General features: G+C 50.2%; 1 protein-coding gene across 1 annotated transcript; it reads right to left on the bottom strand.

The window, feature by feature from the left end:
* Nucleotides 1-12,355: 12,355 nt before the first annotated feature.
* Nucleotides 12,356-21,118, bottom strand: nptx1l (neuronal pentraxin 1 like). Its single transcript, XM_038777952.1, has 5 exons — nucleotides 20,774-21,118; nucleotides 19,982-20,192; nucleotides 16,896-17,140; nucleotides 16,203-16,382; nucleotides 12,356-13,761 (listed from the first exon to the last, which is right to left on the bottom strand). The coding sequence occupies exons 1-5, from the start codon at nucleotides 21,068-21,070 to the stop codon at nucleotides 13,540-13,542; spliced, it is 1,155 nt and encodes a 384-aa protein (XP_038633880.1). The 5' UTR covers nucleotides 21,071-21,118; the 3' UTR covers nucleotides 12,356-13,539.
* Between the last annotated feature and the right edge of the window lie 5,456 nt (nucleotides 21,119-26,574).

The following is a 26,574-nucleotide window of genomic DNA, read 5'->3' as shown; positions in this document are numbered from 1 at the left end:
GTTCAAAAGATCACATCGTTGTAATACATGAGGGCCCGACCACCGCAGTCTTCAATCGAGGAACACCGATGGAATGGTGGCTGAGTTGGTTACCGGGTTTATCTTGACCAGAGTAGCGTACATCCGGCCTCAATCTGTCAAGGACTGTCAAGAATCAGCAGGATTCTTTGTCCTGACGTTGGCACCCGTTGGAAAATGAGCATTAGCTTATGTCTGGAAGTCAGGATCTGCCAGATTTTGATACTTCTAAAGCGAACACTCGCAGAGGAGGATTCTGTCTCCATGGGGCACTTTGGAACTGTCCACATTGAAGAGTTTTACGAATATATTCTGCTAATTGAGGGACAGAAGAGAGACTGCCTGCACCAGAACGTTGGGAGATGAGGTGTGGAGCTGTGAGTGTTGAGAACTTTCTCACCTCTTTGCTAATTAAAACTCAAATGTTCATGACTCCATGGGGGAGGATTGGATGTGAGCATCTGTTGTTGGACACACATAGCGTTTATTGCAAAAGAATCGGACCCAAGCCAAATTGCCCCTTAATTGGAAAAAAATAATTGGGTACTCTAAATTTATAAATAAATAAATAAATAAAAACAGGAAGTGCAGCAAATTATGCAGAGACTCGGGCAGCATCTACGGAGATAAGAAGGTAGGGTTCTTCTTTTAGGTCGATGGCCTTGTGTCAAGCTCTTGAGGAAGAACTAACTCTCCACAATCCACACCTCTGCCCCAGGTGTCGTGATCAGCTATGCGGAGCAGATAGGCTTCACATTCAATCCGCATTGAACCTCAGCCTGGCGAGAGTACAGATGCTTCGATTGGCCTCAGTACTGCTGGGTGAGGGAAAAGGAAAAACGTCAATCAGGTTGTCAAAGAACAAAGAAAATGACAGCACAGGAACAGGCCCTTCGGCCCTCCCAGCCTTTCCATTCTGATTAGCTATTCGGTGACGCACAGTTGTAGTTTACATGTGTGGATGCCTGGCGAATATAGGATTGGCCTCACGCAGTTAATCCTGGTGACTAAGATTCACTCTCAAGATTCATCTTGAACCTGGGTGGGCATTTGCATGATGTGCTGGAAGGATACTGCCATTCAGCAGATTATATCACAGCAGGAGTTACCACTTTGACGAGAAGATAGAAGAAATAAAGTGACAGGCACTATGTGTAATAGCAAGATGTGGGCCTGAATTTCTCGCTCCCCCGCTGGTGTGTCTTTAGATGGTGGGGCCCGGGGGGGGGGGGGGGGGGGGGGGGGGGGGGGGGGGGGGTGCAAGATGGAATTTTGAAGGGACATGATTCCCTCTGCATTCCTCCCCACCCTAACCTTGCAGTGATTTCACACTGGGGCAGGCAAGGTCTCGGTTGCAACATCCATTCTCTCCCCAGTTGAGGCTCTTAAGTGGCCAGTCAAGGGCTGCTTGCCACCCAGCTTTTAGGCTGGCTATGGATTTACCTGGCTTCGGTGAAGCCCATAGATCATCTCATAGGTGGGAAGGGAAGAAAGGCGCCACCATCAGATGCCCCCTTCTGACTTCAGGCATCTACCTCCCTCCTCCCCTTAAGATCTGATGTCCTCTGGACAATCCTCCCCCCCCCCCCCCCACCCCCGGTCTCTTCCCTGACATCCCACTTGCCCCTTCACAACCCCCCCCCCCCCCCCTCCCCACCTAAGCCATCCCTATCCTTCCTGCCTGGGATCTCTTAACCTTACCTACCCTTCAATGCCAGGACTTGTCCTCAGGTATATGGACGGCATAGTGGCACAGTGGGTAGCACTGCTGCCTCACAGCGCTAGGGACCCGGATTCAATTCCAGCCTTGGGTGGCTGTCTGCGTGGAGTTTGCACTTCCTCCCAGTGTCTGCCTGGGTTTCCTCCGGGTGCTCCGGTTTCCACCCACAGTCCAAAGATGCGCAGGTTAGGTGGATTGGCCATGCTAAGTTGTCCCTTGGTGTCCAAAGGGTAGGTGGGGTTGCAGGGTTAGGGCGAGGAATGGGCCTCGGTTAGAGTGCTCTTTCAGACGGTGGGTACAGGCGCTATGATTCTATGTTGGTGCACTTCCTCTTCTGTCCACTGCAGCTCTTGACGCTGCAGGGGCTGGAGTGCTGCCAGCCAATCAGATTGGCCAGCAGCTCTCCAAGGCTGTGCTTCCTCCCAAGTGAGAGACAGAAGTCCAAACCTCTGCCAATTGATGTTCGTTTGAATGTGAAATGGCTGCGGGACATTCAGAGTTGGTGGGGATGTGTTTCCTCACCAACTCTTCAGATGCCAAGAAGGGATATCCCACCATCCAAAAAAATTGAGGCCACAGATTCAGTCTGTGCATCCCTGCACAGTGAATTCCCAGCCTTCATAGCAGAGGGGTGCAAAACAAAAACTGTGACTATTCTGACTTCCCTGAGGAATTAACAACGAAAAGAGTTTCAACCGCATTCATGACTGGGCAGCAGGGCTTGAGAAAGTTAAAAGATATCCCAATATATTAAAATAACTAATCAGGGTGGGCTGGATGATGGAGTGCCCCGATGTTGCACTCAGAAAGTGAGTACTGTGTATTCTGCCCAAATTCAGTGTTGCATTGGGTTAGGGGGTTTGATGGCAGATTGCTCTCAAATACACCAACGAAAAAGTCTTGCATCACTGTAACCCAAGATTCAATGGAAATGAGGTGAAATATGCCCCACAAGAAACTCCCTGTGTTCTGAATCCTCTTGAACACTATTCGGCCTTAGAACAAGGTTTTCCAGAGCGGCATTGGGTCACTGTCTGTGCGCAGTCTGCACACTCTCCCCGTGTCTGCGTGGGTTCCTCCTGGTCCTCCAGTTTCCTCCCACAATTCCCTAAAGACATGCTGTTAGGTGAATTGGACATTCTGAATTCTCCCTCTGTGTACCCAAAACAGGAGCCGGAATGTGGTGACCAGGGGCTTTTCTCAGTAACTTCATTGCAGTGATAATGTAAGCCTACTTGTGACAATAAAATATTTTAAAACACATGACCCTGGTGTGCTTGATGGCCAGAGAAACCGGAGTTCTGCCTCAAAAATAATCTTAATTATGAAGTTGCTGAAATTGGCTTCAGTTAGTTTTGCAGCCTAGAGAACATTTAATTTTAAACTCTAGCATTCTCGAGAGTTTGAATATTATTGCTGTGAATGTGATGCCCGAGGAGAGATTTTGCCTCTCCAAACGCACATCCAAGCTGTATATTTTACATCCATTTTGATGCCTTCCGTTGCTACGCTTCTTTGTCCAAGTTTCAGCATTGGGGTTCTGTGTCTTCCATCACCAACATCTTAGCTTCCGAATCAAACACAAGGTTTGCAGAGCCTCTTGTCACATGGCGAGAAGGTGAGGGTCAGAACCAGGCCACAGGGTGTGACAAAGAACAATGGACACGGGAAGCAAGTCCAATCTACAGATATTCCGAAGTGTACACTCTGCATTGATTAGAAACCGCAGTTAAATATTGCTCAAATTCAGTTCGGCAATGCAGTAAATTGAAACATATTTCAAAAAATATTTCAGTGCAGTAAGCTGCTGGCTGAAACCTTCCCTACGCTTGTTTTAAAATATGAGTGTTAGTTCAATTTGAATGTCTGTTTCTGACAGGAATAAAATAGGTTTCCAGATAGATTATTCACTTAACGCAAATTAATGCAATATATGTGTAACGCAGAAAGCTGCAAGATTTGACTGATTTTAGCAATATTCCTCCTATGTAGGTCAACAAAAGAGCTTCAGTGATTACAGCCTTTAGCTGCAGAGCATTAGACACTGAAATGTGCAACAAATCAATTAGGTATTACAATAATAAAATATATTTGTGTACCATTGGGAAGTGTCTGATTGGACTGCACTTCCCTTTGCAAATTGAAGAGCGATTCAATAAATACCATTCCTTGCTGATTATTATTTTCAGAGGGAAGCACTCGTACATTGGAGATTAAGAACTAAAATCATTGTCTCCTTTTGATAAGTGTATGTTCGAACATTCTATAATTGGGTTTTTTTTGATTTAAGAGTACCCAATTCTTTTCTTTTCCAATTAAGGGGCAATTTTAGCGTGGCCAATCCACCTCCCCTGCACATCTTTTTGGGTTGTGAGGGTGAGACCAATGCAGGCACGGGGAGAATGTGCAAACTCCACACGGACAGTGACCCAGGGCCGGGATCGAACCCGGGTCCTCGGCGCCGTGCGGCAGCAGTGCTAACCACTGCACCACCATGTTGCCTGCAACATTCTTGTGATCAGCTCGATTTATAATGATATATGCGAAATAATATGACAGGAAACGGTTCTGGAATTGTTTTATTAGCTTACAATTTCCTTTTGACTAAGAAAAGAGCCAAAAAATGTTTTCGGGAAGTATGCTCATCACACAGGAATGTTCATCTTAATCTCAGAATTGTAGAAATGCACTGCACAGGATAAGGTCACATGGCCCATTGAGTCTGCACAGGTGCCTTTGACGGCTAACACAGTTAGTTGCGCTCTTTCATTCCCTGTATCCCTTCAATCCCAGTTTCTCTAGTCCATCCACCTAACTGTCATCCCTCATCACTGGAACTGTTCAGTAAATTTCCTCTGTATCCTTTTTCAACGCGTCCACATCCTTTCCGAAATAAGAGCATAAGAACATAAGAACTAGGAGCAGGAGTAGGCCATCTGGCCCCTCAGCCTGCTCCGCCATTCAATGAGATCATGGCTGATCTTTTGTGGACTCAGCTCCACTTTCCGGTCCAAACACCATAACCCTTAATCCCTTTATTCTTCAAAAAACTATCTATCCTTATCTTAAAATGTGACGCCCCAGAATTGAACACTACCCCAGCTGCAGTCAAATTGATCTCATGTTATGTAGGTTTGGCAGGGTAGGTGGATTGGTCATGCTAAATTGCTGCTTAATTGGAGAGAAAAAAAACAATTGGTCGCTTTAAATTGAAAAAAAAGGTTTGGCAAAATTTCCTGACTTTTGTATTCCATTCCTTTGCTACTAAAGCCCAGGATCCACCTGCTTTATTTTTAACTGTTTTGTTAATCTGCCTTGCCATATTTAAACATCGGTGTACAAACCCCCTGTGGTCTCTTTCCTCTCGCATATCTTCACAATTGTACCATTTATTTAGCTCCATTATCTCTCCACATTCATAGAATCATAAACTACCCATCCCCCCTCGAAGGCCTGAAGACCAAGGGGTCCTCCCCCCCTCCCCACCAGGGGAATGAAGGTGACGGGCGAGTGAGGGGAGGAACCCCAGCGACGTCAGGACACAGAAGGGGGAAACTGGAGACATGTCCTTTTTTTTTAAACAGGAACCTCGGCAGAATGTTCATCTTTACCCCTTGGACCCTCCCTGCCAAAATCAATTGCAACGCATCCCCCACCTCTTGAGAGCCTCCCTGGCCTCCTCCCCCAGCTTCGTTAAATTCTTCTTGTGCGGGCGGCATGTGGCGCAGTGGTTAGCACTGGGACTGCGTTGCTGAGGACCCGGGTTCGAATCCCGGCCCTGGGTCACTGTCCGTGTGGAGTTTGCACATTCTCCCCATGTCCGTGTGGGTTTCTCCACAACAACCCAAAGATGTGCAGGGTAGGTGGATTGGCCACACTAAATTGCCCCTTTAATTGGAAAAAAAAATTGAATACACTAAATTTTTTTTTTTTAATTTCACTTGTGAAGAATCGGCCGTTCCCTCCCTACCTGAATCTACAGGCATCTGAACCTGTTTCTAGCCATCTTAAATGGCATCCCCCTAATTTGGCTCACAGTCCCAACCCCTTCACTGGGAATACTTTGCTTTTCCCTACATTCAACTTATACCCCAAGAACCCCCCAAACCTCTCCAACAGGCCCATCACCCGCCCTCCAGCGGGTCCGAAACATACAACAATAGTCATCAGTATAGAGCGACACCCAATGCTCCCTCCGCCCCTCATAATCCCTTGCCACTCTGCTGACCCTCTAAGAGCCATTGTCAGAGGTACTGCAGCCAGTGCAAACAGCAGTGGCAACAGTGGGCACCCCTGCCTTGTTCCCCTGTACAATTCAATGTTCCGTGGGCCCATGTCATTAGTCCGCACACACGCCCTTGGTGCCACATATAACAGGCGCACCCATGCCGCAAACCTTGGCCCTAAACCCAAAGCTTCCCAATTCCTCAAACAGGTACCGCCACTCCGCCCAGTCAAATGCCTTCTCCGCGTTCATGGACACCACTACCTCCAGTACTTGGGCCCCCGACAGGGTCATAATCACGTTCAACAGCCTCCGTACGTTACTAGAAAGCTGCCTACCCTTTATGTTGCCTGTTTGGTCCTCCACAACCATCCCAGGGTCACAACCTTCCATCCTTTCTGCCATTAACTTAGCCAGTACTTTCACATCTGTATTTAACAATGCTATGGGCCTTTATGTCCCACATTCCACTGGGTCCTTTTACTTTTTCAGTATTACCATGATCGCTGCCTGCATCATCGTCTCCAGCAGCTCCCCCTTCTCCAACGACTCATTCAATGCCACCAGGAGAGGTGGTGCCAGGTTTGCCGTGAACACCTTACAACATTCTGACGGATAGCCATCAAGCCCCGGAACCTTCCCCACCTTCATACCCCTTATACTGTCCACTATCTCCCTCAGCCCCAGGGGTTCCTCTAGCAACTGCCTCTTCTCTTCCTCCAGCTGAGGAAACTACAGTTCATCTAAAAACCGTCCCATGTCCCCCTCTTCATCCCCCCCGATGAGACCATCAATTCACGCGACACGTGGTTAGAAGTGAACAGTGGTTTTAATCGTCTTACAACAGAGCCTGCCTGTGACAAGATGAACTCCAGATGAACTGGCAGGCAGGCTCTCAGCATCAACCTTTATACTTCAGGTTAGGGGGAGGAGCCGTGGGTGGAGCCAAGGGTGGAGCCCAGTACAAACTCCCGTACACTCCCAGTGCATCTCCCCCTAGTGGCAGAGCAGCGCAACTGCTCGTGTGCCGAGTTTACAGAGACATAGTACAACATGTGCAATACAGTGTGAATTACGCTACTGTGATTCACCACACACCCCCACCACAGTCCACCCTGTACAGCTCCTTACAACAATCCCGAAACGCCTGACTTATCTTCCCCGGATCCGACACCACATCCCCAGCCCCAGTCCGTTTCATCAATATTTCCATGGGCGCAGCCTACCTCTGTAGCGGGTGCGCTAGAATTTGACTTGCCTGTATCATACTGCACCCCTCTTGCCCTACGTAGCTGTCCTACCGCCCTCCCCGTTGTCAGCCTATCAAATTGCCCCTGACTTCTCTCCTCCTCGCCAATCCCTCCGTGATGGGCACCCTCGAGTACTCCCTATCTACTTCCACTATTTTGCTCATTAGCTGTTCATATTCCTCCCTCCTTTCCCTATCCGCGTGTGGCTTGAACAGGATAATCTCCCCTCGGAGCAGCGCTTTTAACGCTTCCCAAAATGTGGCCACCGACACCTCCTCGTTTTGGTTCAATTCCACATAATCTTTAATCGCAGCCCGTCATACAAGCCCCTATCGGCCAACAACCCCGAATCAAGTCTCCATCGCAGCCTCTGCTCCCGTCCCGATCTAAGCCGAATCTCCAACCAATGAGGCACACGGTCCGCGATAACTATCCCTGCGTACTCTGTCCCCTCCACCCCAACCAAAACCTCCCGGCTCACCAGGAAAAAGTCAATTCCGGAATACACCCTATATCCCTGCGTACTCTGTCCTCTCCACCCCAACCAAAACCTCCCGGCTCACCAGGAAAAAGTCAATTCCGGAATACACCCTACAACCCTGCGTACTCTGTCCCCTCCACCCCAACCAAAACCTCCCGGCTCACCAGGAAAAAGTCAATTCCGGAATACACCCTATATCCCTGCGTACTCTGTCCCCTCCACCCCAACCAAAACCTCCAGGCTCACCAGGAAAAAGTCAATTCTGGAATACACCCTATATACGTGCGACAAAAAGGAATAGTCCCTTCCCCCGGGTTCTTGAAGTGCCACAGATCCACCATACCCATCCTTTCCATAAACTCACCCAGCCCCTTTGCCATTCGTATCCTACCATTGACCTGGGGCTCGAGCTATCCACCCTCGGCTCTAGGACACAATTAAGATCTCCTCCCATAATCAACTGGTGCGTGACCATGTCCAGGATTGCTGCCAGCAACCCCCTCATAAAACCTACATCGTCCCAATTCGGTGCATACACATTTACCAATACCACCGCCGTCCCCTCCAATACTCCACTCACAATCACGGATCTCCCACCTGGGTCCCTCACTTCCTCCGCGCTCACAAACCCTGTTTTCTTACTCATTAAAATTGCCACCCCCTGCCACTTTGAATCAAACCTCAAGTGGAAAACCTGCCCACCCACCCCTTCCTTAGCCTAACCTGGTCCTTTAATGAAATGAAATGAAAATCGCTTATTGTCACAAGTAGGCTTCAAATGAAGTTACTGTGAAAAGCCCCTAGTCGCCACATTCCGGCGCCTGTTCAGGGAGGCTGGTACAGGAATTGAACCGGGCTGCTGGCCTGCCTTGGTCTGCTTTAAAAGCCAGCGATTTAGCCCAGTGTGCTAAACCAGCCCCTCACGCGGAGGAGCATTTCCTGCAGAAAGACCACCTCCGCTTTCAAGCTCCTGAGGTGCGCAAAAAAACAAGATCTTTTAACTGGTGCATTGAGCCCTAGCACGTTCCACGTATCAGCCTTACCATTATGCCTCCACTCCCCTCTACCATCTGTCATCCTCCGCTTTTGGTTCTAGCCCCATTAAATCCACCATGTACCCGGCCCATCCAAGATGGCCCCCTTCGCCACCACTAACCATGTCTCTTCTCCCACCTTGCCCCGTCACCCTCCATACCCCCCTCCCCCTTCCCTTTCCCCCTCCACATAGCCACCTCTGTTGGCCTTTTCCCCAACCTCACTTTCTGTTTACCAGCATTACTTGCTAGCATGGCAGCCCCTGCCCAAAGGCTTCTCCCACTGACCGCCCCCCCCTCCTCTGCTCAGTGAAGAAGGCTCCCTGCTGACCTTACCTCTCCCACCCAAACAAAGACTCATCTTGAACTCTAGGTCGCCTCCCCCAAGAGCAAACAAACAAGAGATAAAACACACACTGGGGGCAGCACTGGGGGCACACGTGGGGCAGCACGGTAGCATGATGGTTAGCATAAATGCTTCACAGCTCCAGGGTCCCAGGTTCGATTCCCGGCCATCCATGCATAAACTTTTCACCCCTGCTACACTTTGTCAGCCCATCAGTAAATAACGAAAAAGAAAAAAAAACTCCAGATCGGAGGGAAAGAAAACCCCCCTCCCTACCCCCACTCTACCCGTATTCCCAATCGTTCAACGTGACAGCACCTCAGTCTCCCAGAATTGTTCAATTCAGTTCTCCCCAGTTTATGTTCCTTGATGAAGTCATCGGCCGCTTCTGGGGTCCCAAAATAATATTTCCGGCCTTCATATGTCACCCATAATTTTGCCGGGCAAAGCACCCCAAACTTGATCTGCCGCCGATATAGCACTGCCTTGACCTTGTTGAATATTGCATGCTGATTCTGACATATTCAGACTTTCCTCCCCTCCCATTCACAGTTGCGCTTCTTCCTGGCCCATGAAAGATCTTCTCTTTCTCCACAAACTTATGGAGTTTCACGATCACCGTCCATGGATACTCTCCAGCTCTAGGCTTCTGTGTGCCCTGTCCACCTTATCCAGCACCCCATCCGCCACCAGCCCCACTCAATCAGGTCCCTTCTCAACCTTCTCTGCTCTAAAGAAAACAACTTGAGCTTGTCTAGCCTCTCCTCATACACATCCTGCCTACCAAAATGATTCCCCTCACAATTTTCAGCATTCATTTTCACCTGCCATGTGTCCGCCCATTACACCATCCTTCCTATATTCTCTTCAAGTCTACGTCTGTCTTCCTTAATGTTTACACATATCGCGGCAGCACGGTGGCGCAGTGGGTTAGCACTGCAACCTCACGGCGCCGAGGTTCCAGGTTCGAATCCCGGCTCTGGGCCACTGTCTGTGTGGCGTTTGCACATTCTCCCCGTGTTTGTGTGGGTTTCACCCCCACAACCCAAAAGATGTGCAGGGTAGGTGGATTGGCCAGGCTAAGTTGCCCCTTAATTGGAAAAAAATGAATTGGGTACTCTAAATTTAAAAAAGAAAAGTAAAAGAAAAAAAAAAAAAAAAATGTTTACACATATCATGTTATCTGCAAATCTGTCCTGCACACCAACTCACCCCACCCCAAATCCAGACTAATAATGAACATTAGAAATTGTAGGCCCTAATATTGGACATCGTGGAGAATTTTTAACTTAATTTAGTGTAATGCACATGTAAGCAAACACATTGATTGATTCATTGATATTTATTGTCACATGTACCAAAGTACAGTGAAAAGTACTGTTCTGCGGCCAAGGGGACGTACACAGTATGTACATAGAACATAGAACAGTACAGCACAGAACAGGCCCTTCAGCCCTCGATGTTGTGCCGAGCTTTGTCCAAAACCAAGATCAAGCTATCCCACTCCCTGTCATTCTGGTGTGCTCCATGTGCCTATCCAATAACCGCTTGAAAGTTCCTAAAGTGTCCGACTCCACTATCACAGCAGGCAGTCCATTCCACACCCTAACCACTCTCTGAGTAAAGAACCTACCTCGGACATCCCTCCTATATCTCTCACCCTAAACCTTATAGTTATGCCCCCTTGTCACAGCTACATCCGGCCGAGGAAATAGTCTCTGAATGTCCACTCTATCTATCCGTACATAGTAGACAAAAGAATAATCGACAGAGTACTTTGACAAATGGTACATAAAAGAGTTTTAGTAGATCATAATGGTGATAAGATATAAAAGAAAGGGATCTGGTTGAGGGAGCTCGCAGAGAGTCGCCATACTCTGGCACCATCTTAGAATTAGGAACAGGAGACGGCCATTTGGCCCCTCAAACCTGCTCTGCTGTTCTGAATATGGCCTCAACTCCACTTTCTGCTGACCCCCGCAAATCTTTGACTCCCGTGTTGGTCAAGAATCTACCTACCTCTGCCTTTAAATTGTTCAATGACCCTGCCTCAGCCGCTGTCTGGGCAAGAGAGTTCCAGAGATTAACCACCTCCTGAGATTAAAAGAAAATGTTTATCTTCATTTTAAATGTGAGACCCCTTATTTTTAAACTGTGTCCCCTGGTTCCAGACTCTCCCATAAGGGGAAACATCCTTTCAGTGTCCACCCTGTCAGGTCCCCTCAAGGATTGTGTACGTTTCAGTAAAAACAACCAAAGGCCCATTGATACTTAGTGGGATCACGTGATTACTTCTCACTCTGGCCACCAGTCATTCATCGTGGACCAATTAATGGGACAAAGCTTCCAATCAATAAGCAATTAGTGTTTCTTTTTTTGGGCCTATTTCTTATACCCCAGCTGCCAAATATTATCGGCAGTTTCGTGATTAAGACAGGTCAGGACAATACTCATTTTGAGAGAGGTGACAAAACATATCTTTGTAAAACATGTCTTTGTATATGTACGTATGTGTGTATGTGTGTGTGAGTGTGTGTGTGCATTGAATGAAGGCCAACTGTTGCTGGTGGATCTGAAGTAGTGTTTCACCCTGCACCGTTGACTTTTTTTGTCATTAAAGCCCTTGCTTTGGCTTTTGTTTCCGCCAAGACTCAGCATTTTTACAATCTGCATAAGCTCACAAGACGTAGGAGCAGAATTAGGCCACTCGGCCCATTGAGTCTTCTCCACCGTTCAATCATGGCTGATATTTTTCTCATCCCCCATTCTCCTGCCTTCTCCCCATAACTCCTGGTCCCCTTATTAATCAAGAACCTATCTATCTCTGTCTTAAAGACACTCAGTGATTTGGCCTCCACAGCCTTCTGCGGCAGAGTTCCACAGATTCACCACCCTCTGGCTGCAGAAATTCCTCATCATCTCTGTTTTAAAGGATCGCCCCTTCTGAGATTGTGTCCTGATAATCTGCAATTAATGGACTTGTTCTGCACCGCGGGGTGGGGGTGGGGGGCTCTCGCTGACAAATGACAAATTTGCCCCCAACCCCCCAACATTTATTGTGCACCAAACATTGTTCGTGGACAATTGCCCACCACGCCAGCTTCCTGTCAAAGTGTAATACTGGGTGGCACAGGTCACAGATAGTCATGCAGGGGAAGTTCTCCCTGGTCTAAAGTCAGGACAGTTTCCGCTTTATGCATTGGCAGCACGCCGCCTCCACGCCAAACTCTGCAGATCATGAATTACCTTTGCCGCAATAAAATAAAAACCACCGTGATTGATGCCAGTGATCTTTCATTTTCTTTATTGTGTAAAAATAAAATTGACAGTACATGTCACATTTGCATTAAATGAAAAAAGCATTAATGACATAAAAACATAGCGCTTTTTTTTAAGAAATGGTCGTATAATGTAAGTGTCTAATCGTTACACTCTTCAGAAGTGAGATTGACTGGTAGTATGGGAGAGGGGGGGAGCTGGAGTCGGAATATTTACAACTTTGGTTCGAATGTGACAGTCTATGGTACATATAACTTCCTCGTACTGTACACTATATACATTTATAAATACTTTATTTCGCTTGCAATGTCTGACAACCCAAAAAACAGAAATATTTGAATTGCATGTCATCTAAATATTTGGGGGGGTGGGGGGTGGGGGGGAAAAGTCGTCCTCACTCGGGCATCAAATTCAATAAAAATGTATCGTTTGCAAAATTTCCTTTTAGAAAAAATAATCCTTTTCACTAGAGGGCGCAAAGTAACTTGCATTCTCTCACTCTCTCTGGCAGCCTCCTGCAGTCTGATGGACTGCTGTGCAGAATGGATTAGAAAATAAACACACACAATATAAGTCGCCATGCCGTAAGCCTGTGATGTGAGACGATGGACTGGTTTCTTTTTTTTCCTCAAAGCACCCACATTATTCTACACTTTCAGTTTACCAATGTGTCCTCAGTCGTTAGTACTTGTGTGTGTGTTTTTTTTTGCAGCGGTAGCGTACAGCGGTCGGATAGCTTTATTTTAATGTTTTTTTTTATTAACAAGACGTGTCCCTACAACGCAATTATTTGGAATAACGTGCTTATCCCCTTTTTTTTCTTCACTTTTGGATATGCAAAAGAGAAAACTGGTTGCATTTGTCGGCTGCCACAGGCACTCAGGCTAATTGGCATCAAGTAAACACTCCATCAGAGCACTCGGCTTTCCTAAGGTACTGCTCGGCTTGTCAAGTTGAGGGTGATTGCAGAGGACGCCCTGATGCTCCCTCTATAGATTTTTTTTTTACGCCTGAGAAGTGTGATCCCGTTGTCGTGCCAAAGATATTTTTACGAACACATCAGTAACTTTTTTTTTGCACAGAGTTCTTCTAAGTTTTTTGTTTGTTCCTTGAAAAGAAAGAGAAATTTGATATTCTGGAGCCGTACATGATACCAGGAGTCAGTCCCCCGCCTTTTCTGGGTGCTTTAGTTGACCTGGCGGCACGCTTCGAATGTCCACTTGGTGGCGCCGCCGTAGATGTCGACGTTAGCTTCAGTCCAGGCGATGACATTGCCCACCAGGGTCTTGGCGCTGCAGTTGGCCAAGCTGTAGACCTCCCCCGGAGTTAGGACCCTGTCCCACATGTGGAAGTGGGACATCTCGCCCACAAAGGCCTGTGTGGCGTCGAACCCGCCTCCTAATGTATCCTGATTCAGAGGGAGGCAAAATGACAATTTCAGTGACTGGGAAATGCTGCCTCTGCCTGTTTCATAGAATTTACAATACAAGGCCATTCGGCCCATTCGAGCCTGCACCTGCCCTCGGAAAGAGCACCCTGCCTAAGCCCATACCTCCAACCTATCCCTGTAACCCCACCTAACCCTTTTTTTAATACTAAGGGCAATTTAGCATGGACAATCCATGTAACCTGCACATATTTGGACTTGTGGGAGGAAACAGGAGCATCCGGATGAAACCCATGGAGACACAGGGAGAACGTGCAGACTCCGCACAGACAGTGACCTAGCCGGGAATCGAACCTGGGACCCTGGTGCTGTGAAGCAATTGTGCTAATCATTGTGATACCGTGCTGCCCCAATGTGTGTGTGTAACTTCATTGAAGCCTACTGGTGACAATAAGCGATTTTCATTTCATTTAATCTCCGTCTCTCTGCTGACTGCCCCTGAGAGGGCTAACCCCAGGCAGACAGCACCAGACAGTCCGCTTATTCCCCTTCCCCACTGGGTGGCTGACCCTCCATCCAACCTCACATGGTAGCACAGTGGTTAGCACCGTTGCTTCACAGCTCCAGTGTCTCAGGTTCGATTCCCAGCTTGGGTCACTGTCTGTGCGGAGTCTGCACATCCTCCCCGTGTCTGCGTGGGTTTCTTCCGGGTGCTCCAGTTTCCTCCCACAAGTCCAACAATGTGCAGGGTGGGTGGATTAGCCATGCTTCGAACATAGAACATACAGTGCAGAAGGAGGCCATTCGGCCCATCGACTCTGCACCGACCCACTTAAGCCCTCACTTCCACCCTATCCCCGTAACCCAATAACCCCTCCTCACGTCTTTGGTCACTGAGGGCAATTTAGCATGGCCAATCCACCTGACCTGCACGTCTTTGGACTGTGGGAGGAAACCACTAAATTGCCCTTAGTGTCCAAAATGTTTGGGTGAGGTTATTGGGTTACGGGGATAGGGTGGAGGTGTGGGCTTGGGTAAGGTGCTCTTTCCAAGGGCCGGTGCAGACTTGATGGGCCAAATGGCCTCCTTCTGTAAATCCTATGGTGTAGTAAGTTTACCGTTGAGATGTTAATCTTCCTATGCCATCCCCAGCCACCATGTACAGTTCAATACTTTACACTGAATGGCAATTGCCACAAGCGTTGAGCCTTTTATGTCACAATACTGGGGAGATGGTAACATGGTGCCAATGTCGCTCAATGGTCCTAGGGGCGAGGGCTTGAAGACCATCGCGGCAACTGGTCTAATTTGAATGTGATTGATTAATTAAAAGAAAAACAATCTGAAATTGCAAGATAGTCTCAGTAATGGCGCTATTAAACTATCGTCCCCTGTTGTAGAGAAAAAAAATCTCCATCTGGTTCACTTTAGGGGAGGACATCTACCACCTTCAGCTAAACACATCACCACCTTCTGAAATAGTCTAAGGAGCCCACTCAGTTTAAGGGCAAATCGAGGTGGGCAACAAATGCTGCTCTTGCCCAGTGTCAGCCAGGTCCCAGGAAATAATAAATATCCATCAATTTTCTGGGCAAACAACATGCAAATGACAGCCTGTTTATCATTTATCTCACGGTGGAATAAGACGATAGAGCAAGTCTGCCTACACTACACAACTGCATTTCCTCAGCTACAGTAATGAAGGGGGGTTGCAGGAGGGGTGGGGAGAGGTACACAGGTACACTGGGCGGGGATTTCAAGGTTACTCTCAAAGGAGGAGGGATAGAAGAGCAACAGGGTTTCTAAATTTAGAAAGCGCTCAAACCTGCCTTGGTTTGCAGTGTGATTGGTATTCGATACTCCACACCTTTCAAACAATGCTTGGGGTGGGTGGAGAGGGGTCGACTCCATTAATTAATCTTCCTGAAATATTACATGGGGCCAAGGAACGGGGGCATTTCATGCCCGCTGGACACCGCGAGGACTGAGGTGCGCTATCGACCCCCTCAATCACATTTTGTATTTTCATGTTTTAAGTTTCCTTTGAGATTTTGTTTTACTTGGATGCAGTGCACCTTTAGGGAACTGCATTTTTATTTTATCCAACAGTTCGGTTGATTGAGTTTATTGTGGTTCATGGGAGGAAGGACACCGACATGCCATGTTGTGTGATTCAGACAGTTGGGGTTCTGGGCCACTGTGAATTTGCCGTGCTGGGTGAGCAGGTTCACTCAGTGTCAAGTTAACCACTGCTGTTCCTGCTCATCCTTCCCAGCCTTTACCAGTTGCAGCCTATTGCCATTTTCTGGCGCTTTCCATGGTGCTGACCGCCCTCTGCCGTTGGATTAACATTGAGGTCGAAAGGATATTTGCACCAAACGACAGTGCAAAATCCAACACATTTCTGCCCATGACTGACTGCATTCAGAAGGTTTTTTCTCAAGCTGTTTTTTGATGTCTACCTGTTCTTGGCCCAAAACCATGATTCCACCCGGCTTAATGGGATGCCATGGTGCTAGATTTTCACCACTGCCCCTCTTCAGTCCGTCCTGATAAGCCTCCCAAACGCCATCTCTTGTGGACCAGGTGACACAGATGTGGTGCCACTTTCCGTCATTGATGACAAAGGGGAGTTTTGCTACCTGTGAAAAATAAAGTGTTAATGTGTTTACTTCCACAATGTATGATCCTCCATATGTACCATCAATTGCTGCTGCCATTGCATTGCGCCCCATAGGGGGGAGTTTAAAATGAAGCATCGTTAACCTTATAACCCAGCCCCCTGCCCAAGTATTGTAAATGTAGACTAAATATCTGTGGGGCCAGCTGTCCCAGATTGCTTAGAAAGTACTGCAAACGTCCAGATAAGAGGTACATAAGAACATGTTTTACATTACGATGTTCTACATTAGAATTGCGGGTCTGTGTGCATAAAATCACCAGTATTAATTCTACTCCAGTGATACTGCACCAAAAATCACAGTCCCAGCATCAGCCCAGTGGGCATTCAGGGCCCACATTTGTCCAATCACGGGTCAACCGAGATTCAATGGCAGGACGGGCCAGCCTCTAAGGGCCGAATAGCCCACTTTCTGTGATGTGTTGCCCATGAGCTGAATGCCTCCAGCGAAAGGAAGGTGCTGCACCCTCCTTACCTTGTCATTGATCAGAATCTCCATTGGGTTGTTGCCCCACTCGATGAGGACCAGCTCGTTCGCCTGGCCCGGCACAGCGTAGGAGAAGGGGGTCCCAACCCCAGGGGAGGCGTTGGATTTGAGCCACATGCACACGGTCATGGCGTACATCTCAGGCAGGCTCTTCTTCACCTTGGCGTACATGTAGTTGGTCCTCAGAGGGAAAGTTATCTGGAATTTATCTGTCGGTCTCGAATTTCTTTGTCCTGTTAAAAAAAAAATGGTGGGGGTGGGGAAGAGAATATCAGAAGCGGCTGTGATGTGAGTCTGTTGGGTTGGGATCACCTTTATGGCGGGTAAGCCATTGAAGTGGGATCTGTATCTGAAACAGTGCCTATCCCCAGAGTGCCTTCCCTGTGAAAGGAATGCGAGTTCTGCTGGCTTCTGCTGCACTGTGTCAATGCTGGAGAACCCTCGCTTCTTATATCACCGCCGCTCCAGATTCCTTCCCATCCAGGCATCCCGCAGTATAATCCCAGTCATGTGAGCGGCGTCCTGGGACAGTCTGAGCCCCCCCCCCCCCCCCCTCCGCTAGGAGAGGGCGCTGCGCAATTCACAATGCAGCAGCTCCGAGGGGGAGGTCTCTAAACCACCATCCGGATGAAGTTTTCTCAAACAGATTGCTTCAGTTTGGCGGAACACTGCCGTAATGCGCTATCTATAGACAGTCCCGCTGCTCCGGCCTCCCCCCCCCCCCCCCCCCCCAACCAACAAGAAGCCGGATTGCGGCCATGGGGCTAAATATAGCCTGTGGCATTGTGAGAATGGTGTTGGGGGGGGGGGGGGGTAGCATTTCTGCACTGCCATTGCCCGGGGGGGGGGGGGGGGGGGGTGGCAGGGTCTGTTTTTACCATTCTGCCATCTTTACCAAACTGCAGCGGAATGGCAGGATTGCAGAGGCTGTTTGATATTAATGGCGAGCAGGAGGTCTCCACATCCTGTCCTGACCCCCACACAGCCTGTCCTGTTCACACACAGCCTGCCCTGTCTCCACAGCCTGTCCTGACTCCCACACAGCCTGTCCTGACCCCCACTCAGCCTGCCCTGTCCCCACAGCCTGTCCTGACCCCCACACAGCCTGCCCTGACCCCACTCAGCCTGCCCTGTCCCCACACGGCCAGCCCTATCACCCACACAGCCTGTCCTGTCCACACACAGCCTGCCCTGTCCCCACAGCCTGTCCTGTCCACACACAGCCTGCCCTGTCCCCACAGCCTGTCCTGTCCCCCACAGCCTGCCCTGTCTCCACAGCCTGTCCTGTCCCCACAGCCTGCCCTGTCCCCCACAGCCTGCACTGTCCCCACAGCCTGTCCTGTCCCCCACAGCCTGCACTGTCCCCACAGCCTGCACTGTCCCCACAGCCTGCACTGTCCCCCACAGCCTGCACTGTCCCCACAGCCTGTCCTGTCCCACACAGCCTGCACTGTCCCCACAGCCTGCCCTATTCCCCACACAGCCTCTCCTGTCCACACAGCCTGCCCTGTCCCCACAGTCTGTCCTGTCCCACACAGCCTGCACTGTCCCCACAGCCAGCCCTGTCCCCCACACAGCCTGCCCTGTCCACACAGCCTGCCCTGTCCCACAGTCTGTCCTGTCCCACACAGCCTGCACTGTCCCCACAGCCAGCCCTGTCCCCCACACAGCCTGCCCTGTCCCCCACACAGCCTGCCCTGCCCCCCCCCCCCACAGCCTGTCCTGTCCCCCCCCCCCCCCACACAGTCTGTCCTGTTCCACACAGCCTGCACTGTCCCCACAGCCTGCTCTGTCCCCCACACAGCCTGTCCTGTCCCCACAGCCTGCCCTGTCCCCCCCCCCCCCACAGCCTGTCCTGCCCCCCCCCCACAGTCTGTCCTGTTCCACACAGCCTGCACTGTCCCCACAGCCTGCTCTGTCCCCCACACAGCCTGTCCTGTCCCCACAGCCTGCCCTGTCCCCCCCCCCCCACAGCCTGTCCTGTCCCCCCCCCCACAGTCTGTCCTGTTCCACACAGCCTGCACTGTCCCCACAGCCTGCTCTGTCCCCCACACAGCCTGTCCTGTCCCCACAACCTGCCCTGTCCCCCACACAGCCTGCCCCATCACCCACACAGCCTGCCCTGTCCCTCACAGCCTGTCCAGTCCCACACAGCCTGCACTGTCCCCACAGACTGCCCTACCCCCCCACAGCCTGTCCTGCCCCCCCCCCCCCCCACAGCCTGCCCTGTCCCCCACAGCCTGCCCTGTCCCCACAGCCTGTCCTGTCCCCACAGCCTGTCCTGTGCCATACACAGCCTGTCCTGTCCCCCACACAGCCTGTCCAGTCCCACACAGCCTGCACTGTCCCACACAGCCTGTCCTGTCCCCCACACAGCCTGTCCAGTCCCACACACAGCCTGTCCAGTCCCACACACAGCCTGTCCTGTCCCCCACAGCCTGCACTGTCCCCCACACAGCCTGTCCTATCACCCACAGCCTGTCCTGTCCCTCACAGCCTGCCCTGTCCCCCAAACAGCCTGTCCTGTCCCCCACACAGCCTGCCCTGTCCCCCAAACAGTCTGTCCTGTCCCCCACACAGCCTGCACTGTCCCGCACACAGCCTGCACTGTCCCCACAGCCTGTCCTGTCCCCCACACAGCCTGCACTGTCCCCCACAGCCTGCCCTGTCCCCCATAGCCTGTCCTGCCCCCCCCCCTCACAGCCTGCCCTGTCCCCCACAGCCTGCCCTATCCCCGACAGCCTGTCCTGTCCCCCCCCCCCCCACACACAGCCTGTCCTGCCCCCCCCCCACAGCCTGTCCTGCCCCCCCCCCCACAGCTTGTCCTGCCCCCCCCCCCACCCCCACAGCCTGTCCTGTCCCCACAGCCTGCACTGTCCACAGGGAACCTGTCTACCCCTCTCCCCCTTCACCTCCCCGCGTCCCAGCCCCGTCCTACAAACGGGACAACTGCTGAAATATAACATTTGCAATCTAAACTGGGCAGTTCTATCCGTTTCTTTGCAAAATCTGGAACTTCACTACTCGCAGCGCCGGGGTTGGTGAAGTTCAGAGTCTGCTCAGCAGCAGCCTACCTTTTTCCAAATCACTAATCCTCTGATGGAGGGAGTTCAGAGCATTCTCAATCTTGCCCCTGTTTTCCGTCGAATCGTTCCTCACCGCGTTTTTGGTCTCCTCCAGACTGTTGACCCTGGACAGGACCTGCTTCTCTAGATCTTCGATTTTGTTCTGCAGGAGATCTTTCAGGCTATTTGTCTGCCCGGAGACATTTCCTCGGTTGTATTGCTGTTGCCATCACCGAGAACATACAAAAACACACACACACAGACACACACACAGATACAGAGACACACAGACACACAGAGGTGTAAGAAGCTTGTTAGAGAGTGACGACCAGCTGCATTGCCCTAACAAAACGGTCAAGACAGCCCCAATGAGAGCGCCTTTCACATGAGAAGCCGCTATTTCTGGTGTATTACACATGTCCACAAGACCTGTGTCAATAAGGAATGGGAACTTCCACTTCAGATAAACAACTCCAAATTCACTCCCTCTAACCTGGACAAACATTTTGCGGGAAATCGGTTAGGTTTTGTTTGGAAAGTCCTATCTATTTGCTAAGAGGGATTCCAATCGGTGATTGTACCAATGCTGGATTGGGTCATCTCCACGGTGAGCTTGACCTTAATCTAGTTTGACGACGCTTTGGAAGTTCTGAGCCACTTACATTTACCTCTAAATTGTCCACGTGTGTTTTGAGTGATTGTAAAGTTTGTCCAAGTTGATTTAATGTGTCCGCTTGAGTTAGAGGGAGATTTCCCCGGAGGATTCCTACTGCCCCCTGACCGCCCGCTCTGCTCACTCACCGAGGGCTCAGACACACTCTGACTCTCGCATCGGCTCAGCTTGGCGGTGAGCTCCCTGATCGTCTCCTTCTGGTTCATGATGGTCTCCCTCTGCTGCAGGATGGTCTCCCGCAGCTGGAGGATGGTCCCCTTGATGTCGTCCACCGGGCCGCTGTTCTGCATCGGGGCCGAGCACATGGGGTCCATGTCGAGCGGGATGGAGGTGCAGATGAACCGCGTCTGGGCGAACTCCTGGGCGGCTGCTTCGCCCAGGATGAAGGAGAGGGCGAGGAATCCGCTCACGGTTCCGCGGGACATGGTTCTGGAAGCGGGGGAAGTGTGGTGGTGGTGGGGGGGGGGGGGGGGGGGGTGGTTAGATGGCTCTGGCACCCGGAGGGGGGGAGAGGAGGGGAGAAGGAAAAGGAGGAGGCAGGGCCAGGCTTTTCCACAGGAGCAACTTCAGCACCAGGGCGCTGTCCACGGTAACTGAGGCTGGTGCACAGCGCGCAGGCAGCGTTTATATAGAGCCTCACACCGCCACGTCAGGCAGGGCTGGAATCCCAGTTTAATTGCTGCATGTCAAATCAGATTGACATTAAACATCCCGTGTCTTTACTTGGGGGTCCCAGTAGAGGGATGGAGAGCCAGGAGGGAAGAGGAGGAGGATAGGGAGTGGGTGGGGGAGGGGGGGGGGGGTGTACATATCCAACAAACAGCAAACCCCCCCTGGTGCTTTGAAGTTTAATTTTAGCAGCCTTATTTGGCGATGGATTTCAGAGCCCCCCCCCCCCCCCCCCCCCCCAACCCATTTCACCGCGTCAGGATTACAGAAATACGTCAAGGCTTCGGATGCTTCAAAAGGAAGTCGATGCATTTTTCAATAATCCTATTAATATTACAGTTTGGTGGGGGGGGGGGGGGGGGGGGCTGCTCCGATGACACGAGGTTGAAGGAGTGGCTGCAATCGGTTTCCGAAAAAAAAATCATAATCCTGGAGCATCTAACTTTGCCCTGGCTGAGACTCCGGGGAGGCGTAGGGAAAACTCTCCTTTCTGATTCTGTCGGATTATAATTCACATCTCCCCCCCCCCCCCCCTCCCTCCGCCAAGTATTTGCTCCCTCGAAGGAGCACCTTGGGTTTGATCCATAGTGATAACAAAATAACCCCGAGAGATCAGAATTAAAGGCACGAGGGTTGATTTTAATAATAATCTTTCTTAGTGTCAGAGGCAGGCTTACATTAACACTGCAATGATTTGTTTTAAACTACAGTTTCTTCAATAGTAATAAGTGTTCAGATATCTGTGAGCTTCGTTGAGTTATAAATCTCTGGGGAAATTGACTCGTCCGGACATCAAACGTCCAGTAGTTTGAATTATTTATACTAAAGTGGTGAAATTGAGTCACGCGGCATGTTAAAATCCCATTCCATTCATGTCGCTCTCTACCCCCCCCCCCCCCCCCCCCCCCCCCCTCCCAAATCCTGGGGAGGATTCCCGCTCTAATTCCTGACAACTAAAACGCCTCGAGGCAAGTTGTGACTAATGGATTTACAGCCCTCTGCTTCCCAGTATTAATGAATATATGCGCCTTTTGTGTTGTCATTCCACATTCTGGCCTCATGGATATTCAGCATGTGGAGTCCCAAGAGAATCTGTGACATGCCTTTTAGCTGATTCTGTTTCTTTCCCGTAATACACACAAGCGCACACACAAAATATGCACACAAACACACACACAGAAAACACACACATAAATATGCACACACAAAATATGCACACAAAACACACACAAAATATACACACAAACACACACAAACTATTCACACAAACACACACACAGAAAACACACACATAATATACACACAGACACAAACTATTCACGCAAACACATACACAGAAAACACACACACAGAATATACACACAAAACGCAAAACATACACACAAAATATACACACAAACACAAAACACACAAAATATATGTACAAAACACACACACAAAGCACACAAGCAGAAAACACAACATGAAGACAAAACATACAACACACAACACACACACACACAAATGCACAAACATACAAAACACACAAGCACAAAACACAATACCCACAAAACACACACACAATTTACACACGAAACACACACAAAACAAACAACAAAAGCTCAGGACTGTGTGTCAACGAGAGGGACTAAATGTTACTGGATCTGTGTTACCACCCCCCCCCCCCCCCACCCCCCCCCCGCCCATTACCCTCCCGCTTAAGCGTTGGTAAGCAAGTTGAAGCAACGTCCTGAAGCGCCGGGCGTTGGGCAGACAGTTCTGGGAGAGTGGGTTATGGGTTCTGATAAGGATGAATGGGTGAATGGTGCCCATTCAGCAGTGCCCAGGTTACTGGGTGATTCTACACTGGGACCTAGGAGGGGTTATTGGGTTACGGAGATAGGGTGGAAGTGAGGGCTTAAGTGGGTTGGAGCAGACTCGATGGGCTGAATGGCCTCCTTCTGCACTGCATGTTCTATGTTCTAGGTTCTATGTTCAACCTCAACAGCAACATGTCAGCTGCATTGAACCTATTGGAGCGCATTCCAGCCCATATCCCAGTGATAATCCATCAATATGAAGGCAAACACGCTTAAAACCCAATTGGCACCGTCCTGGGAATACAATGATTTTGTTCACTTGATTAACTTATTTACTTAAAATGAAAGGGATGCAGGTTATGACGGGGGTGTTATCTTCTAATCTTATAAAACAAACACACACATATTTCTTCATTAACATCTTCTGGAGAATTGGTATTGTGGTCTCCCATTATGCGTCTTTATCAGGATGAATGATTCAGCTGCATATCTTTTGATGATGCAATAATGAGATGAATTGAGTAGAAGTTTATACATTAAAACCTGGGGAACACCACAATACAATCTTGTTCAGCCTAGCCCTGGTCCAGGACACTCTCACTTGTCTTGCATTGTCAATGTCCACTCACTTTTTAAAAAAATTAGAGTACCCAATTATTTTTTCCAATTAAGGGGCAATTTAGCGTGGCCAATCCGCCTATACTTCACATCTTTTGGGTTGTGGGGGTGAAACCCACGCAGACACGGGGAGAATGTGCAAACTCCACACGGACAGTGACCCAGGGCCGGGATTCGAACCCAGGTCCTCAGCGCCGTAGGCAGCAATGCTAACCACTGTGCCACCGTGCTGCCCTAATGTCCGCTCACTTGACTCATTTACAGCCTCAAGTCAGTAAACAGGTCAAAGGAAAGCCCAACTGTGTGTCCACCTGGTGACCAGGTAGAGTCCCACCCGGCAGTGGGGAGTGTCCTTTATCAACCGGCCTTTCACGGGGAGAGTTCCACAAATTAACTCGCCTTTAACGCCAACTCCACTGCAGTTGACCCAGTTCTTCCATCCTTTTGCCATTCCAAACACATCCTGCCATTTGGTGTGTAAAAGTTTCAGCCTCTGAACAGGGTGGAGAGTGGGACATGCTCCAGTAAGATGTGACAGGAATGTTATCCAACAGCCAGGATCTTTTTCAAAAGTTTCACTGAATTAACTAAATCAGAGACCTATTGATTTGAGGGACGGTTCATTGTGTGCTATTATTAATATTAAAAGGTTCTCTCTCGCCAGCAAACTTTTCCAATATAGGAGGTGCTGCATAATCCTCTGCAAAATCGTTCAAATCCTTGGCTGACCTCAAAAGTGTGCTTGGCAAAACCCCTTCCTCCAACCCCTACCTCCGCCCCTCTTCATCCATCCTTCTCCCTTCCCCCACACCCACAGCCCCTTCAAACCCCTTTCTCCCTCCCTTCCTCCATCCTTCCCCCCTTCCTCCACACCCTTCCTCCATTGCCCCTTCTTCCAACCCTCCACACCCCTTACTCCATCTCACTCCCTTCCTCCACACCCCTTCCTCCATTGCCCCTTCCTCCAACCCTCCACACCCCTTTCTCCATCCACCTTCCTCCATCTCTCCCCTTCCTCCACACCCTCCGCCCCTCCAGGCGCACTGGGATCCTCAGTGCTGAATTCCCTCTCATCATTGTGTTGACAATGTTTTCAGTGCAGAACGTGTGAGTGTGACACCTTGTGTCCCTACTGAATTTGGAGCCATTCAGTTCTGGGAACAGACCCCCACCCTGGGTACAGGGGGATGCACCGCAGGGATACCCCTGACAGCATCAAGATCTTAGGATCTCAATGGAGATGCGAATGGCTCCCCCATTCGTTCATCATTCAAAATGTAAAACAAAAATCATCTCTTAGTTGCTCACATCAAAAGAACCCTACTCGGGGCAGCTCGCTGGCGCAATGGTTAGCACTGCTGCCTCACGGCACTGAGGATCTGGGTTGGATCCAAGCCCCGGGTCACTATCTGTGTGGAGTTTGCACATTTCCCCATGTCTGCGTGGGCTCACCCCCACAACCCAAAGATGTGCAGGGTAGGTGGATTGGTCAGGCTAAATTGCCCGTTAATTGGAAAATTGTTTTAAAAAGCAACTGTGCTAATTTTCTATTAAAATCTATATATTGTGGGCAGCATATGACACAGTGGTTAGCACTGGGACTGCAGTGCTGAGGACCCGGGTTTGAATACCAGCTCTGGGTCACTGTCCGTGTGGAGTTTGCACATTCTCCCCGTGTTTGCGTGGGTTTCACCTCCACAACCCAAAGATGTGCAGGGTAGGTGGATTGGCCACGCTAAATTGGAAAAATTGCCCCTTAATTGTAAAAAAAAATAATTGGGTACTCTAACTTTATTTTTTAAAAATCTATTTATTGTGAGACTCAAAATCATGTAGCAGGTGACACGGTGGCACAGTGATTAGCACTGCTGCCTCACAGCACAAAGGACCCAGGTTCAATTCCGACCTCAGGTGACTGTGTGGAGTTTCACATTCTCCCCATGTCTGCGTGGGTTTCCTCGGGTGCTCCGGGTTCCTCCCAGAATCCAAAGAATATCAGGTTAGGAGGATTGGCCATGCTAAATTGCCTCTTAGTGTGTCCAAGGGTCATTTGGGTTATGGGGATTGGGTGGGGGAGTGTGCCTGTGAAGGATGCTCTTTCAGAGGGTCGGTACAGACTCAATGGGCCAAATGGCTTCCTTCAGCACTGTAGTGATTCTATGATTCTGTGATTTGGCGCCACGGTGGCACAAAACAAACTTGAAATTGCGCACAACAAATGTTTAAAAGTTTAATAAACGAGTTCAGCTCATGGGAAGCTGAAGATCAATGTATTTGGCTACTATTAAAATGAGGGGCTCGATTCATCCAGCCCCGCGCCGGAGAATTGGCGCAACCACGCCACGCTGCCCCAACACCGGCGTGCGATTCTCCGAGGTGCGGAGAATCGGCATCATTTGCACCGGCGCGTTTGGCGCAGTGTCGGTCACGGCCTTCGTACGAGGCTGGCTGCTGATTCTCCGGCCCAATGGGCCGAGGCGGCCACGCGGAAAAAAACAGAGTCCCGCCGGCGCCGTCCACATCTGGTCGTTGCCAGCGGGAAGTCTGCGCAAAGTGGTTGGGGTGCGGCATGTGGGGGGTGGGCTCCGTCCCCGGGGGGGCCTCCGATGGGGTCTGGCCCGTGATCGGGGCCCACCAATCGGCAGGCCAGCCTCTCGCACACCCCCCCCCCCCCCCCCCCCCCCCCCCCCCCGCCCCCCCCGGCCGACTTTGTTGCACGTCAGGCCTCAGAACTCCTGCGCCATGTTGCAGTCGTGGCCGGCACGTTCCGTAAGGGCACCGCGCATGCGCGGTTGGCGCCGCCCCCGATGCACGTTAGGAATTGAACTGCCCCAGTGCCGTGC

This window comes from Scyliorhinus canicula, chromosome 18 (assembly GCF_902713615.1).
Source record: "Scyliorhinus canicula chromosome 18, sScyCan1.1, whole genome shotgun sequence".
Classification (NCBI taxonomy): domain Eukaryota; kingdom Metazoa; phylum Chordata; class Chondrichthyes; order Carcharhiniformes; family Scyliorhinidae; genus Scyliorhinus; species Scyliorhinus canicula.
The sequence above is the reverse complement of the archived record's forward strand: the minus strand, read 5'-3'. Positions and strand labels throughout refer to the sequence as shown.

Coding starts and splice junctions, on each gene's coding strand:
- nptx1l (XM_038777952.1), bottom strand. CDS start 21,070: ATGTCCCGCGGAACCGTGAGCGGATTCCTCGCCCTCTCCTTCATCCTG. Junction 17,141..19,981: donor GATTAGTGATTTGGAAAAAG/GTAGGCTGCTGC, acceptor TTTTTTTAACAG/GACAAAGAAATTCGAGACCG. Junction 13,762..16,202: donor TGGTTTTGGGCCAAGAACAG/GTAGACATCAAA, acceptor CCTCTGAATCAG/GATACATTAGGAGGCGGGTT.